This window comes from Chinchilla lanigera, unplaced genomic scaffold (genome assembly GCF_000276665.1).
Source record: "Chinchilla lanigera isolate Chin_1 unplaced genomic scaffold, ChiLan1.0 scaffold00002, whole genome shotgun sequence".
NCBI lineage: Eukaryota > Metazoa > Chordata > Mammalia > Rodentia > Chinchillidae > Chinchilla > Chinchilla lanigera.
This window is the reverse complement of record NW_004955403.1, coordinates 32,083,837-32,101,920: the sequence shown is the minus strand read 5'-3', so window position 1 is coordinate 32,101,920 and position 18,084 is coordinate 32,083,837. Positions and strand designations below refer to the sequence as shown.

At 35.9% G+C, this 18,084-nt stretch overlaps 1 protein-coding gene and 1 pseudogene across 1 annotated transcript; one reads left to right on the top strand and one right to left on the bottom strand.

Moving 5' to 3' along the window:
* LOC102020074 overlaps positions 1-18,084 on the bottom strand; it is a 180,501-nt pseudogene that overhangs the window by 108,913 nt on the left and 53,504 nt on the right.
* On the top strand, positions 13,507-17,170 carry LOC102019760 (disintegrin and metalloproteinase domain-containing protein 20-like). The gene is made up of 2 exons (XM_005373527.1): positions 13,507-13,576; positions 14,761-17,170. The coding sequence occupies exon 2, from the start codon at positions 14,858-14,860 to the stop codon at positions 17,126-17,128; it is 2,271 nt and encodes a 756-aa protein (XP_005373584.1). The 5' UTR covers positions 13,507-13,576; positions 14,761-14,857; the 3' UTR covers positions 17,129-17,170.

The window sequence follows — 18,084 nt, the reverse complement described above, 5'->3', positions numbered from 1 at the left end:
TTTTGGTTTTTCTCCAGTACCGGGAACCGAACTCACGACCTTGCGCTTGCCAGGCAGGCGCTTTTGCCGCTGAGCTAAATCCCCAGCCCCCATATAGATATATTTAAAAAAGAAATTAACAGATAACACATATAATGAAAGAGGGAATATCAAAGACAAATATAGGACAAATTTTAATTCTTTCTAATATTTTTAGAAGATTCTATTAATTCAAATAATATTCTAGAGTTCTAAATTCTTATATTGCTTTCTGTATTGAGAACAGGCTCTGTAATGTGTTTTAAATTTCCTGGTCTTAACAAATTACGTTGACTTTAAAGTAATGAGGCACAGATAATATCGAGAGGAGTAGGTACTGGCCACCATTAAAACTGATACATGTGTGCATTTCTGAAAAGCAGAAGATAGACTTTTATTAGTGGATAAACTGAGGAAGAAAAAACAGTAGGCAGAGTTCACGAAATGTAACATGGAAAGGGCAATAGAAATTATTTTACCTTCTAAGATGCCAGAGCCTGTGCATACCGCAAGATGAAGAGTGGATTCTAATTGTTTAAGAGATTATAGAAATCCTGGGAATTCTGGGAATCTCTGCCCATCTGCTCTCTTTAGAACTGGGCACAGTGCATCAGCTATAGTATTATTGGCTCCATTTTGGAAAAACAAAACAAAACGGGTCTTAAATAAGTAAAACACTTATTTTGGGAACACTTAGTCTTTTAGTATACATGTAAATGGTTAAAATAGACTTAAAAGGCAGAAAATGATAACCTGGACCCTCAAATAAATAAAAATGTAACAGAAAATACCAGTCATGTTAAAGTAAAATACTAGATTTGTTATATTAAATTGTTCAAATTTTAGAATCAATTCCTCTCCTTTGCCTGTGTTACTGCTTTGTGGTTTTTTTTTTCTTTTTTTTTTGTAACCTAAATAAAAGGTGGAAGTTTGACTGAATTCACATACTTTCACATTTCAAACTTAGCTAGCTCACTAAGTGGAAGACATAATTAAATACATCACACATCTCTAGAGGAAATTCGACCTATACTTCCTATCTATACTAAATAATAAAATTTTGATCCACTGATCTGAATAAAGAAGTGTTGATTACCAGGTATTTATGAGAAACAATTGCAAAACTTTATGAAAAAGTATCAAACAGACAAGAAACACAAACCTGTAAAAGCACACATAACCAGGATACAGAAGAGAACTTCAAAGTACTTAACTTATTTTATTCAGACAGCTTTGAAAGGGCATTACCTCCATATTGCACGTTTGGAAAAATAGAAATAATCAGTGAGGTTTTCAAAATTTGGTAGTTAACCTGAGAATTAAACTGCATACATAGGAGGTGCACTGGAATCCATGGAAATTCTACATACCTGAAACCAAGCTCATGAAAAACACAGATAAAATTTAAAGTATCCATTTTGGAAACTCTAGGAAGAATATTTACAATAAAAGCATCCATTTCATTCAACAGAGGCAGTGGCTAATATCCTGAGATTTAGTTGCCTGATTATCATCAAGAAATCTATGAAGTTACTGCAAACCTTAATTAAATTATTTTAAAATTAAAATAATTACTTAATATAAATAAAAATGTGATGATTTTATGGAATTTAAATAGAATAGTGAACTAGAATACAGTCAATACCATGTCCTTGGTATCTAAGATACCCTGGTATCCACTGGTTACAGGAACTCCACAGACAGCAAAATCTGAAGCTGTGCAAGGGCCTTGCAAGAAATTCAGTGTTTATGTATAATCTAACATATCCTCCTTTCAGTTATTTTTAGATCACAGGTATAAATCAGAGACAGTGTAGGTTCAGTTCTAGGCCAATATAATAAGACACAAATTGCAGTAAACTGAGAAACATAATGTTCTTTTGTATACTAGTGCATGCACATTTTGATTTACACTATATTGCAGCCTAATAAATTTGCAAAACATGATTTCAAAAAGTACATATTTAATTCAGAAAGACTTTGTTTCTTAAAGGTTTTCTTCATGTCTTGAACCCATCAAATTCATCCAAGACTAGAATCAACTTTTTTCCAACTTCTGTTAATGTTACTCTTTTGACTTCTTTTGGTGAAGCAAAGATTCCCTAATCACCCTTAGATTGGTGCACCTTTCCTGTAGGTTTTTCAATTTAAGTTGCCTAGCTCCACCAGAGGAATCACCGCATATGGCAACTATACCCTTATGCAATATGTTTTTTTGATAAGAGGACTTGAGAGTCAATATTGTTCCTTCAGGCATGAGCTACAGAATGAAAATTGTATTAGTAGACATGAAAATAGCATTGTTTTCATTGTACATTTTCCTCTAGTCTCTTGAATGATCAGGTACACTGTTGGTGACAGTAGTATTCTGAAAGAAACCTTGTTTTTTTGCATCAGTAGGTCTCAACATTGGTTTTCTTTGTTTGTTTGTTTTGTTTTGTTTTCCCCCTATACCTGGAATTGGACTCACAACCTCATGCTTGCTAGGCAGGTGCTGTGCCGCTGAGCTACATTCCCAGACCTTCAACATTGGTTTTAATAGAGAAAATTATAATATTCATTAAAGCAGATTTCTGTCATGCAGGCTTAGTCTTTCACTGAGAGTGTCAGACCACATATAATTCTCAAGAACATTATGATAATCAGGATAATAAATAAGTCATCAGGGGCTGGGGATTTAGCTCAGCGGCAAAAGCGCCTGCCGGGCAAGCGCAAGGTCGTGAGTTCGGTTCCCAGTACCGGAGAAAAACAAAAAAAAAAAAAAAAAAAAAGTAAATAAGTCATCATTAACTTCACCTCACTAGCTTCATTATTTCCTCACCAGTGATTCACTTTCCTTTTAAGTGTTAAAGCAAGGACTGAGTTCTCCTTTTTAGATAGGTAAGTCTTAGCTGGTATGTTCCTAATCTACAGTAAGAACAGTTAATTTCTACTGAATGTGTGTGGTTTTCTGTGGCCACCTTCATCAGTGATCTTGGCTAGATCTCTTGGCAGCTTCTACATCACTACTTGTTAACTCATCTCACCACTTTATACTGTGGAGATGGCTTTTTTCCTTAACCTGCATGGACAAACCTTTCTTAGCTTCAAACTCTTCTTCTACATATTCCTTAAGTCTCTTGGCCACCACAGATTCTAAAGGTGTAAAGGCCTTGCTGTAGATTTAGCTTTGGTTTAGGGTAATGTGTATGGTTTGAACTATGCAGGCCCCTGAAACATCTTGCACCACTTGTTTGTTTTACTTCATTATTTTTGTGTTCATGGAAGTATTCCTTTACATTTCCTTCAAGATTTTCCTTAACATTCCGAACTTGACTAACTGTGACACAAGAGGCCTAGATTTTGGCTTTTCTCTGCTCTGGACATCCCTTTCACGTGGAAAACTGAGAAATCCTTGCAGTGCAGATTTCTATATAAGTATGGAGCATAGGAAGGCCTGAGGAGAGGAGAGGACAGACATGTAGAAATGGCAGTTCAGGGAACAGTCAGACACATATTTTCACTGATTAAACTCACTGTCTCTATGGGCACAGTTTATGGAATCCTAAAACAATTAAAATATTGCCTATAAAGATTCCTGATCATTGATCACCATAACACATGTAAAAATTATGGGAAAATGTTGAGGTAATATAAAAATTGCCAAAATGTGACACAAAGCCATAAGATGAGAAAATTTGGTAGATAAATAGTACTACTAGAATTTTTTTCAAGGTAGGATACAACAAAACCTTCAATTTGTTTAAAATATTTAATATGGGGGAAGTACAATAAAGTAAAGTGCTGCACAGTGTGGCATACCTGGACCTATAACACCTAATACAGGTTGAGAATTTGTGATACAGCATAACTCAAGGGATGGAGGCAAGAAAACTTAGCTTGTATGTGTTCAATATATTGTCCTGTTTCCAGTATTATGGAGTAAGTCAAGGTGCTGCACACGTTAAGGAAATTCCACACCACGGAGATATATTGTTAGCCTCTTTCTGTGTATTTTTGATATCTGTGAGGAGGATTTCCTGTATGTATAATCCATGAACATGAAACACCAACTGTATATTTTATAATAAGGCCCCATCTTTGGGGTATATTTCTGACTTGATAGATTTAATCATGTCTCTTATCTTGATGAAGTGAATTGATTTAGTTCTGTCTATATGAGGTAAATGACATAAATTTAATCCAGGAAAAGACAGTTAATTTGAATCACTCAGTCTTAGAAATTTATTTCTTCATGGTATAGTGAGTTAAAAATATTTTTAATAATTTTTTGGTAAAGTAATATTAAAAATAAAAACTTTCCATTCTGCAGAGGAATATGATATGTTGAAACTTACATTCTCATAATTTTGGCCGTAAAAACATGTATTTAATATCATTGTTAAATATCAGCAGTTAAAAGGTGATTATTTACTTATTTTCATAGTTACTTTTGCAGTATGAGTTGAGTGCCAGACCGACGCACCATACAACATCTCCAGCCCTTTATTGATTTGTGATTTTGAGACAGAGTTTCACTAAGTTGCTCCTTTGTCCTGGCTGGACTAGAATTTGGGTTCTTCAGCCTCAGACTCCCATAGTGCTGGGATTTCAGTCATAAGCCACCCTGTGAGCCTGCATGGTGATTGTAAAGTGTGCAAATCCTACTTGAACTATGAAGTTCCCAACACGGCCTTTGGGTGTTTTATACCCCTTCCCTTGGTTGTTGTCTTCTGATTCCTCTCACAAAACACTGCTCCTCCTTCTCTCAGGGTGCGTTCCAGCATTCGTAAATCTCTGAATTTCCTGCTGTTAATGCCCAAAGGACATGTACTTTTTATAATACCAGTACTCATTTTCCCCTTTATTTATATAATTATTTAATTCACCAACTTCTTCTGAGTAGACCCTGTTTAAATGCCCAGTACCATAAAATATAAACAAAAGACAAAAGAGATCCAAGTTTTTCAGTGTTTCTCATTAAATACTAAATCCACCATTTCTAATTTTGCTCATATTTTTCTAGAAAGAACTAAATTAAAGAAATTCCTTGTGTTTTCTCCATCACTAATACCTAAATTATTACCATTAACACAGGTTTCTGAATACATACCAGTGTGCTTTGTATTTAACTTTAGACCTTCTGTTTCTTATGGTCAAATATGCTGTCCTATTTTTCTTTGTATTTCCAGTATGCAGGTGAAATCTTAGGGCATAGGAGACATTACTTATAAATTTATTACAGACTAGCATATAATGATCAAGCAAGTATATTTTGTATTATGATTTAAACAGTATCTGATTTGTAGAGAAATATTTTTCTGATATTTCTCCTTATAGATGAAATTTTTATTTTATATAAACTTGATGCTTATTTCCATTTGTGCATAGGTAACTATCACTAACATATAATAAGTAAATTTTTTGATATTAAATCACTTTGCTAAACAAAGGTTACCCATAGGAGAGAAAACTTCTGCTATTATTTTTCCATAGTTTGGTGTTCAATAATTTTCTCTTTTTATGAGGTACAATTAAAAAAAATTCATTTAACTTGATTTTCCTCAATAATGTTTCTATAATTTTTAATGCCATAGTCCACACATTTTTCCTTGACTTTTAACTTTTTCTATAAGTATTCAGAAATATTTATTTATGTATGCAACACACACACATATATATGCATATTTATAATTAAATTTAGAATGAATTTATGGATTTTTCAATTAAGGAAGGGAATGACTTTTATTTCTGCACGATTATATTTTGAAGTTTCAATTCATGGTAAATAATTGATTATAATTTCTGAGATCCTAAATTTATCCTTAATGATAAGATCAACATCTTTAGGATGGTTAAGTCAGAAAGAAATCATTCAGCTCATTCATTTTTTCAAGCAAAACTATGCAATTCATCATCTTATATTTCTTTCCACTGTTAACTCTATCCTCTTAGCTATGTGTAAACTGAAACGTTATTGTATCTGTGCTTTTCTGCAGCCCTATCTCACCCTATTCTAGGTATACTGAAAATTATTATCAGCAAAGCCTATTGCTTTTTGCTTTATCTTTCTTTACCATTCCTTTCCCTATCCTTTCTTTACAATTCTTCAGGCAACAGCAGATATGACAGGCAAAGCATCCAACATTTTCTCCTCTGTCTCCTTAGGCAGTTGTGAACAACAGGGAGATTACCAGCACAGAGTACCTTTGGAAACCTTGTTGACCTGTCTGCAAACAACTGAGAGCTGAAAATGGCACAGGCTGCATTAGCTTTTCCCCAAAAGAGCTGTTACTGTTTCACTTTCAGATTTTTTCAGGTGGTGTCTTTTATTTTTTATCTTTTGTCACAATAGAGTCAATTAATCCTGCCTTGTATATTTAACAAGCACAATGAATTAATTTATACAGTTGAATATTAGATTCATTTTAATAATGTTTTAATTAATAATGTATGATGTCTCTACACATTGCTCTAGAATATGAAAAACTTTTCAAAAAAAACCCTAATGCCAGAAAACCAAAATGAGTATCAAACTACAAACTGGAAAACTCAGTATAAGCTGATCATTATAGTTCAGTATCTCCCAAATAAATTGTCAAAGTTTAAATTTTTATTCTTTTAAATTAAGACATAATATTCATCCATTTTTATGGATTATAATGGGATATTTTAACATAGTTATACAGTATGTACTGATCATATTACTATAGGTACCAAATCTATTAGCTAAAATATTAATCATTTCTCCCTAGTGAGAAAGTTCAAAGTTCTCTCATTAATTACAATAAATATTAAATTAAAATCTCTAGTCAGCCCACTATGCAAATCATTCCTTGTACATACATGTACATTTTATATCCACTGACCAGTATCTCCTCTTCCCTCTGTTTTCCCTACCTTTTCTTCTTCTGGTTACCTGCATGCTATCATCTTATCTGCTGAGATCAGCTTTCATTAGCTTCTAGCTGAAATTACTCGCTGTACTAGGTTTTTTTGTTTTGTTTTGTTTTGTTTTGTTTTTATGTATGTCATTTGTACCAAATATCAGAGGGCTGCAAATTAAGATACATAATTTGGTTCACAGTTTGAGAGGAATCAGGCTATGGCTAACTTGTTCCAAAGCAGGAAATCATAGTGGAATGGTTCACTGAAACAAAGCTGCCCTATTCAGGATGGCTAGAAATTAGAGCATGGGAATGGAGCCAAAGAGGAAGGAGTGAGAGAACACAAAGGTCATGCCTCCTGACTCTCCCAAACACACCCAGAAGTATCCTTTACCAATTCCTAAGAGGTTGATCCTAAGTCAAGTCAGCTAACAATTCAGTTTTACCAGTGCATCCTACTTTTTCATTTTCTGAAAGAACACTTTTAATGTCACCATGCTGGGCTTGAGCATCTTATGTTGATGAAGATGGTGGGGAAAGATGGCAGGTTAATGAGCAGACTGTCTTTTCTCAAAGGAGAAACATTTTTTAAATTACTACTTGGTTCTCAAGGAATAAAGTTGTTGTTGTAATCAGTTGTTGTAATCTTGCCCTGGGGCATCACAGCATTTCAAACCCCACAGCCTCAAAAGTAACTGGAGGCACATGGAGTTCTATTTCTCCTTGATACAGTTGTCTTGCATGGCAAGATATTAGATCTGGGACAAGAGACCTAATCACAATGCAATTATGAAATGATTTATTACAAAAATTATATTGAATGACCTTCAACATATCAGAACAAAAACAAACAGGCATAGGACCTGAGCTGGACCCTGGGACAGCTTTGGGAGCCTTATTGACCATGCCCACTTGCATTTCAAGGGAGCCTTGAGCTGGAGCAAAGCTAATCCCTGTTAGAATTGGGAATCATTTTCAAGCCACATCCACCCCTTCATCACTGAGCATGGGAAAGCTTCTGGGGCATCAGCAACTGCACCCCACCAGAAAACACCATCGCAAGAGGCATGCTGAGCACCTTGGGGTCCTTGCCCACCACTCCCAAACCATCAGGGGAGTGAGGCTGAGCTCCAGAGAACCTCCACATCTTTGGAAATGACAAAACAAAGCAGCAAAATACAACCTGAGACCTGTACCTCACCCAGAACAAGTCCAGGAAACATTGACACAGAAGACCTTGGAAGTCATACATCTGAAATTTCTTAAATGATAGCAACTGAAATAAAGAAAAACTACTTCAATAGGACATAGAAGACATCATATAAGAAATAATGTCTCAGGTTAAAAAATAGCAATGACAACAGTAATGAAAGAATTGCCCAGCACATCTAAAGAAGACATAAATAAAAAAAGAGAGGAGCAGAGAAAAATGATGGAAACCTTGAATGAACAATATAGGAAAGAATCAGCATGCATGAAACAGATTAAAACATGTATCTAGAAAATCAAATGTTAGCAATACAGCTTGAACGAAGCTGGAGATACACTTTCAGATCTGGAAGACAGCACTGCAGCTAATGACTGTAAAAGAAGGGACCTGGTAGAAGTAACAAGGAATCAAGAAATAATTCTACAGGTATAAGATGAAGCAAAGAAAAACAATGTGAGTTTAATAGGTGTCAATGAAACAGCATGCATAAATACAAATGTGATAAAAACTGTACTTGCAGAAGTAATAGCAGAAAATTTCACATGCATGGAAAAAGGATCTGATGTACAATTAAGTGAGGCATACAGAACTACAATTAGCCATTACCAAAATAAATCTACACCCAGACATACAATAATCAAAATACCAGAAACTGAGCAAAAGAACAGAATGTTACAATCTTTTAGAAAAAAATAAAACATACCACATGTAAAGGAAAGCCCACTAGAATCACAGCAGACTTCTGAACACAAACCATCAAGAAGAGCTTGAATTGAAGAATTTCAGGTCCTGAAAGAAAAAAACTTCCAACACAAGTTGTTGTACCTTGCAAAATTAGACTTCAAAATTAATGGAGAAATAAAACATGTCCAGAATAACGAACAACTAAAGATACATGAGCACCAAAGCAGCCTTACAAAGAGTACAAATAGCTATTCTAGAAAGAGATAGAAATGACCACAATTCCAAGAGCAAGAACAGAAAGGCAGCAAAACCAAAGTAATCAATTAATAGGAGGGAAATGGGAGAAAACAACAGCTGGAAAATAACATAACATTGACAAGCCAATACATGTCAACTCTAACCACTAATGTAAATGGTCTCAATTTACCAATCAAAAGAAGCAGACTTCCAGAGTGGATTAAGAAAAAGAATCCAACAATATGCTGTATATAAGGAACACATTTAACTGAAAAGGAAATTCATAAATTCAAAGTCAGTGGATGGAAAATAATATTCCATATGACAGAAACCCAGAAAATAGCAGCATAGCTATTCTGTTGGGATAAAATGTGAACTTCAAATCAAGAATGATCAAAAGAGATAAAGACTGTCACTACATACTTGTTAGGGGAAACCTGAAAGAGGAAGAGATAATAATCATGAATATCTATGCACCAAATACAGGAGCAAACAAACTATATAAAACAAATTTAAAAAGACAGTGAAAGATCATGTAAGCAGTAACAGAATCATTACAGGGAATTTAACACCCCTTTGTCACAAAGAGATAGATCCACTAGATGATAAAATCAGCAAAGCAATAACACAACTAAATCAAACTTGTGAACAAATGGACATTTACAGAATGTTCCACGTAGCAAAATCAGAATACACATTCTACTCAACTGCACGTGGGACATTCTCTAAAAAAAAAACCACATACTAGTCTGCAAAACATGCTTAAGTAAATGCAAAGGAATTGAAATTATACCATGAAAACTATCAGCGCCATAATACCTTGCAAATGGAAATTAAAGACAAAAAATGAACTCAGTAAAAACATGGAAATTAAGTAACTCCATCCTGAACAACCAATGTATCACAGATGCAATTGAACAATCTTTATAATCAAATGAAAATGCAGATACAACTTACAGGAACCTGTGGGATGCAATGGAACTCCTTCTCAGAGGGAAATTTATAGCACTAAATTCCAACATTGGGGAAACCGAACAGGCACAAATAAACAGTCTTATGCTGCACCTCAGGCTTCTAGAAATAAGAGCAAGTCAAGCCCAAAGCCCAAAGAAGGCAAGAAATTATAAAGATCAGAGCAGAAATAAATGCAATGAAGACTATGAAAACAACATAAAGAATTAATGACTTGAAGAATTGGTTCTTAGAAAGAATAAAAAAAATTGATGAACCCCTAGCCAACCTTATCTAAAAAGGAAAGAAAAACTCAAATCTATGCAATAAGGAACTAAAAGGATGAAATCACTACAGATCCTGTAGAAATTTAGAAGATCATTTTTACTCTCATAGGATGGAAAATGCAGAGGAAATTTGTGAGTACTAAATACATGAATTACCAAAGCTGAATGAAGTAGACATAAAAATACTGAATAACTCCATATCAGCCACCAAAATTGAAAAGGTAATAAAAAACTTACCAAAAAAGAAAAGCCCAGATGCTGTTGCATTCAAGGCTGAAAGCTAAAAGAAATTTAGAGAAAATTTAAAGCCAATGCTTCCCAAATACTTCAATGAATTTTAAAGGGAAGGATCTCTCCCTAACTCATTCTTAGAGGAAAGGATTACCCTGATACCAAAAAGAGAGAAAGACTCAACCAAAAAAGAGAACTACAGGCCAATCCACTAATTAATAAAGCTGCAAAACTTCTCAGTAATATACTAGCAAACAGAATGTAGCAAATCATCAAGAAGATTAAACATCATGACCAAGTGGCATTTATCCCAGGAATGCAAGGATGGTTCAATATATGTGAAACAATTAATGTAATACACAATATCAGTAGAACCCAAAGGCAAAACTCACATGATCATCTCAATAGATGCAGAAAAAGCATTCAATAAGGTCCAACACTCACTCAAGGTAAAAACCGTACAGAAAATAGGAATAGATGCTCTTTACCTCAATCTGATCAAAGCCATCTATGACAAACCCAAAGCCAACATAATATTAAGTGGTTTAAAACTGAAAGCTTTTGCTTTAAAATCAGTAACAAGACAAGGATGTCCACTGTCACCACTCCTATTCAATATAGGTCGAGAATTATTAACCAGAGCAATTAGACAAGAAAGAGAAACAAAAGGAATAAGGATAGGAAAGGAAGAAGTAAAATTACCATTATTGGCAGATGATATGATACTCTATGTAGAAGAACCCAAAAACTGCAGCAAAGGATTTATAGCTTTAATAGCCAAATTCAGCAACATAGTTGGATACAAAGTCAACACTAAAAAATCAATATCACTCCTGTACACAAACAACAAAAAAACTGAGAAAAAAATTAGGGAAACCACACCTTTCAGAAAAGAATCTAAAAAACTGAAATACTTAGGAATCAATATAACAAAGGAAGTAAGAGATCTATCCAGTGAAAATTACAGTACTTTGCAAGAAGAGATCAAAGAGAATTTTAGATTTTGGAAAGATATTCCTTGGTCATGGATAGAACAAACCAACATTGTTTGGTTTTTCATTTCACCCATGAAAATTATCATACTCCCAAAACTGATGTACACATTCAATGCACTCCCAATTAAAAAACCATTGCTATATCTCACAAATCTAGAGAAAACTTTCCTAAAATTCATCTGGAACCAGAAGAGGCCTAGAGTAGCAAAAGCAATCCTTGGCAACAAAGGGTAGGCAGGAGACATCACAATCCCTTATTTTAAATAATACTACAAAGCTACTGTGTCAAAATCAGCATGGTACTGGCAGAAAAATGGAACTGAGGATCAATGGAACAGACTGAAAAACTAAGTTCAGACTGACATACCACCACATGTATGATACTGCCTTTTGGTTCACAGTTCTAAAGAACTTTGAAGAATAATGAATAACTACACTTGTTTCCATGGCTTCTCAGAGCAGTTTGTTTAGTGCTGCAGCACTTTTAGTCAGGTTGTCATTTCACCCATGAAATTGATTCCCCCCACTATTACTGAATTCTAGTCTTCTCTTCCTGCTTCACTTTTGGCCTATTCTTTCTGATAACAGTACTCCATAGGAGGTAAACCTTTTTATGTTCAGTTAATAGATACTTCCTTACTTAGTTACCTCTCCAAAAACTATACACAGATATCTGATTCTCATAGAATATGGTATAAATTGGGTTGAACATTTCTTTGGTATATTTCAAGTATACCATTGCATAGTTTAATGCTGAGGAAATAATTAGGCCCAAGGTGATAATCTGAGCAGAAATAGAGAAATGAAACGATTCTATAGTGTGGAGAGGGCATAGAAACAAGGGCAAGGAAATCAAACTCATTCATACTGGAGGAACACTCATGCATATTGAAGGAAATCCAATTTATTTACACTGAAATTCACGAGAACTCAAAATAGTTGGCGATGGTGGGGCCACAGTGAGCAAGAACCTGCCACTTGTTCGATTCCACTGAGAGATACTCATTAGGCAGCTAATTCTAGAATTTAAATTACATATACCTGAAGAACAATATGCACTGAGGTTTCACATGTGAGTTCTGAAGTAAAAAAATCTTTCCTTATAGATACCTGGTAAAATAATCCATCAAGGAGACTGGACCCAGGAAGATAATAAGACCCAATTATTCATTTCTGGGTTAGTCATGCAACTGTGTAGTTCTACAGTACAGAGGCAAAAATATTTATTCAGGCTTTGCTACACACACACACATACACACACACACACACACACACACACACACACACACAGAGCCAGTGTGTATGTTCTGAGTAGGAAGATCATTGGAAGAATCCATGCCTTTTAGTATTTACTATTACACAACATTATTCGGTCCAAAGATCCCAATTTTTTTTTCCTGTCCATAGTCATATTATGAAACCAGTGAGATAGACTAAAGCACACTATAAAGATGGGATTTGAAACTGGAGGTGATCAGGGAAGACAAGTCACTCGATTCTTTCCTAAACTTGATGAATAAGTGAGTGTCAAATGTGAATACAAGCTGTGGTTGATATGAAGATAGAAACTATAGCAGGCTCAAAGCTGCTAATAAAATTCAGGCCCTAGCTGTAGCATGATGGCAAAGACATTGAAAAATGAGTTGTATGGTCAAATATAACCCAGTTCAGGGTGATATATGGATTGTGCACATGGATATGATAATCAGCAAAGAAAGAATTTGTAAGTCAGTCTCACGTTTTTTGGTTTAAGTGGATGACTCGAGAGGATTGAGTTAAGAATAAGGAAGAGAGTAAGTTACGGTACACTGAGGTGGAAATGATACTGGTAATCCAAATTCATTATAACCCACCATCCATGCAGTAGGCATAAGGGGATTTTGAGAATGAAAAGCATCTCCTGTACTAGGATTCCCAATGATCAATATAATGCTGTTGATATGTATGTAGGAACAAGTAGTTCTTTTGAAAGAAGGATGACTAGGGAAGAAAAAATTGTTGCTTTTCATGCAGGAAGTGACATCATAATGATGCTAAGTGGAAGAAGTCAAAAGCTTAGAATAAGTACAAGAGTAATGTGTGCAGGGTCTGGAAGAGGTGAGTGTTGAGTTTTCTGTGATTCATTTTGTGTTACCCACTGTGATATCTGATATTTCCTTAACGAGGCCGACAATTCTTAATTTCCCTCACTCTATTATCTGTTTAGTTCAGTGTGCTGATGAAGCTTGTGGACATTCTCATTAGCATAATGAAAATCAGGGTATCATGTGAAATATGAGATCCAGTTGTACAGATTTGCGTAATATATAGGTACAAGTATGTATGTTTATTGAAAACTGTCTGTGAATGTTTCTGTCAGGACTTAGCCTATATCTAGCCTAATCAAACCTGAACTTTTGATGCCATTGGACTGTATCAAAAATCCTATCTACATGAAACAAAATATGCTTCCCACCTGTTGGTGTTCACTTATTTCTTTTCCATCTCCTAAAGTAGAAATTTTGTTGTATTAGAAAGATTGAATTCCTTTCCATTTGGTCTGCCCAGAGAAGTTCAAAATATTTTGTTTCTTAACTATGCGTGGAAGACAACTATATTGAATAATATTCCTCTAGCCCCTCCAATCGTTCCACCCACTTCAATTCCATGCGTATATTTTGTCTCCCTGAGTGAAGGTGTGCCTGAGAAAGAACAGTATGTGTTTGAACTATTAGTGATCTTTCGATAATTTCAAGTTTCCAGAATTTCAGGAAGGATTTACTATTGCCTGGAGTAACATATTAATGACCATGAGAAAATGTAATATATGTGAACAGTTTTTATGTATTTCTCCAAGTTGATCTCCCTAGGTAATTTCTTATTTGAAATAGGTCAATACCATTTTTTGTAGTCATTATATATAAAACATGATAGTTCCATGAAAAGAACATATGTTTGTTTCACTGATGGCACTATTATTTTAAATATTTTCTATGGAAATATTAATATGTATGTATGTATATATACACATATACATGTATATATATATACATGTGTGTATATATATATGTATATATATGTATATGTATCTTTTCTAGGTACAATAGTCATCAACCTGAGCCAGTATCAGTCTTTCTTTTATAAACCAGTATCAGTCTTTCTTAGAAATACTCAAAAGAAAATTTAATTTGTTACATTTGTGCATTGGTTGAATCAAAAACTAACCCCATCTCTTTTCTCTCTACAACTACCTGCTCATATTAAAACTGCTGTCTCTGTCTTCATTTCTGTTTCATTTTTAGTTGCTGTTCTGATGAATCGTTTTGACCAGAAGATAGACCACTAAGTATCATGACTACATAAAACTAAATCAAAGGGAGAAGACAGCCAAAGTGGGCCATGTGTGCTCTCACCCTTTATTTTAGAAAAGCACTGGATGACACTTTGGGACATATGAAGTTCACTCTCTTACTTCTCGGGACTTGGGCATTTTCCATTCTGTCTATGTGGCCTCTGACTGGCAACTGCCAATACTTCAATCCTCCTGAGGTGGTGATACCTTTGAGGATACCTGGCACTTCAAGAGGCACAAAGAATACAGGCTGGGTCTCCTACAGCCTACACCTTGCAGGCCAGCGGCACATTGTCCATATGAAGGCCAAAAAGATGTTAGTGCCCAAACACATCTCTCTGGTCACCTACACAGACCAGGGCATGCTCCAAGAGGACCATCCTTTTATTCCAAGGGATTGCTACTATCATGGGTATGCTGAAGGGGACCTCAAGTCTCTGGTTGCTCTTAGCACCTGTTTTGGTGGTTTGCAAGGAATGCTATACATAAACAACTCACTTTATGAAATCAAGCCCAAAAATCTTTCTACCACATTTGAACATTTGGCATATAAAGTGCACCCCATGGATGATAAATATTACCCCTCCCCACATGAAGTGACAGAAGACACAGCAAAAGAATGGCAAATGAATCTTAAAGAGATTAAGCATTCCATTCTGAAGCAAAGCACCATTAAAAATTGGTATGTCCACCAATTTTGGTATAAGGTTGGTTATGTGATAGACGCTGCACGGTTTAATTATAAGAGGAGGAATGCCACAGCAGTTGAAGTAGAACTAATATTAGGTACCAATATAGTAGATTCTTATTATAAAACAATGGGTGCTGATGTACAAGTTGTGGCAATTGACATATGGAATCAGAACCTTGTTCGTGAGGCAAGAGGTGTAAGTCTTCTGAATGACAGATTTTGTGAGTGGAAGGCAGGTAGCTATAATCACCGTGTGGTTCATGATGCTGTATTTCACATCTTTGTAAAACGTTATTGTACTGCCACTACTCAAAAGGCAAATTTTTTGGGACTGTGTGGAGCACATCAGAGTTGTGGGTCGGCGTGTCACACGACTGATAACCTGCTTACCTTTTCAACAATTGTGGCTCGTATGATTGGAATTCTTACAGGGTTTCATGAGGACTACGAATTTTGTCAATGTGCTGGCACTTGTATCATGAGGAGCTCAACACCAATTGCAAATGCTTTCAGCAACTGTAGTTATGATTCATTTATGCTTGCTGCTTGGGTTCTGAAAACCTGTATATATAACGCACCTCAGAGACTGTTCAGAATCGCGTTCTGCGGGAATGCTCAGCGTGACCGGGGAGAGGCTTGCGACTGCGGTACCGCAAAAGCATGTGCAGGTGATCCATGCTGTACAGCAAGCTGTACTCTGTCTGATGGTTCTAACTGTGCTGGGGGGCTTTGCTGCAAAGACTGTCGAATTGCAAATCGTAGCACAGAATGTAGAGAACAGATCAGTGAGTGTGATCTGCCAGAGTTTTGTGATGGAAAATTCCCTGACTGTCCAGAAGATGTGTATGTGGCTAATGGGTATCCTTGTCTGGGAAAGGGCTCCTGCTTTCAAGGGACATGTAATAATCACAATTTCCAATGTAAGAGAATATTTGGTCCATCTGCCACGAGTGCCAATATGCGTTGCTACCAAGAACTCAATTCCAAAGGTGACCGCTTTGGTCACTGTTTTAGACGTAATGCGAAATATGAGGGCTGTCGTTCTGAAGATGTTCTGTGCGGTAGAATTCAATGTGCTAATGTGAAACAAATTCCTCTTTTGAAAGACCATGAAAGCTTCTCTTGGATTCATTTGAAGCCTGAGCAGTGCTGGAGTCTTGACTACCATTTTGGAAGAGTCGACAAGGATATCGGTGCAGTGTCAAATGGTTCAGAGTGTGGTGAAGGAAAATTTTGCATCAGTTCACGTTGTGTTCCTATGCCTCGGTTTTCTATTTGTGCACCTCGAAACTGCAGTGAGAGAGGCATCTGTAACAATAAATTTAACTGTCATTGTGACCCAGAGTATGCTCCACCCACCTGTTTCTTTAAAGGAACTGGAGGTAGTGTTGATAGTGGCCCACCTCCTAAGATTAATAGAACCATCTTCATCATCTCTAAAAAGAAAGGCAAACAAAAATCTCTACAATCGACTTTGATTGTGATTTTTGTTGTCATCTTGTTGTTACTACTTGTGCTTTTTGTTTTGTCCAAAAAATCACAAAAGTCAGCTGGGAAACCACCACCGCCACCTGGGCCAACTAAGCCACCTCCAGCTCCACCTGGAAAAGGGCCACCTAAGAAATAATGGTGTGAAGTTACAGTGGTGAAAAATAAAAATTCAATCCCAGTGAAATTTCTCATGTATTAATTTTTAGTGTTCTGGCAAAAGAAATATGGTATATGTCAAAGATCACTGATAGAAAATCTCAGCTATCTCTTATATCTCAGGGCACAGAGAGTAGCGAGTCCATCAATGAAGGTAACATAACAGTATTGTATGTCTCACTGTTTTACGAGATGTTAATTTTTCACAGAGCCAACTCTTTGTGTTTAACAAACAGAAGCACAGCTCACAAAAGATGTGTCTGTGTGCATGTGTGTTTGTGCAAGTGTGTGTGCACGCATGTGTGTGTGTGTTTTTAAATTTGCCACTCAGCAGTCCCAAACCTCTACCTTCCACTTTTGACTTTGCTTACTCTACTGGAGACAGGAAGCTTGCACCTCATCTCTTCTTTGACAGGCCGCTTATTAGGTGCTACCAAGAGGGGAGCTGAAGGGAGGCTGGAAACCTGAGGGATCCTTTGGAGGTCTGTGTATGTCAGTGTGGTGTCAGGAATAGCTTTGGCCTGATGCAGCTGAAGTTTTAAACCTCCACATCATTTGTATTAAAAAAGAAAAATATGACCATAAATTAAGTTTAGTACATTCATGGGAGCAAGAATTACTAGTATATTGGACATCACTCAGAAACAAGACTCATTTAGAGACCTCCACCGAGGCACACTGGTACTCAGAAAAATAAGTGATGGGTGGAAATAACTAGACTGTTTATAACTGGGTATTGCCTTGTCTTGCATAGTCTGATGGGGTTTCCACATTACCTAGACATGTTATGAACAGTTGGCAGGTTGAGACAGATTGGCTGGGACTTAGCTATTTCTTGCAAGCTTATATTCAAAATAGTTTGCAGTTTGTTGATATTTCAACACTCATTGCAGTTTGCTGTAAATCTATATACAATTAGTACAGTACTTATCTTTA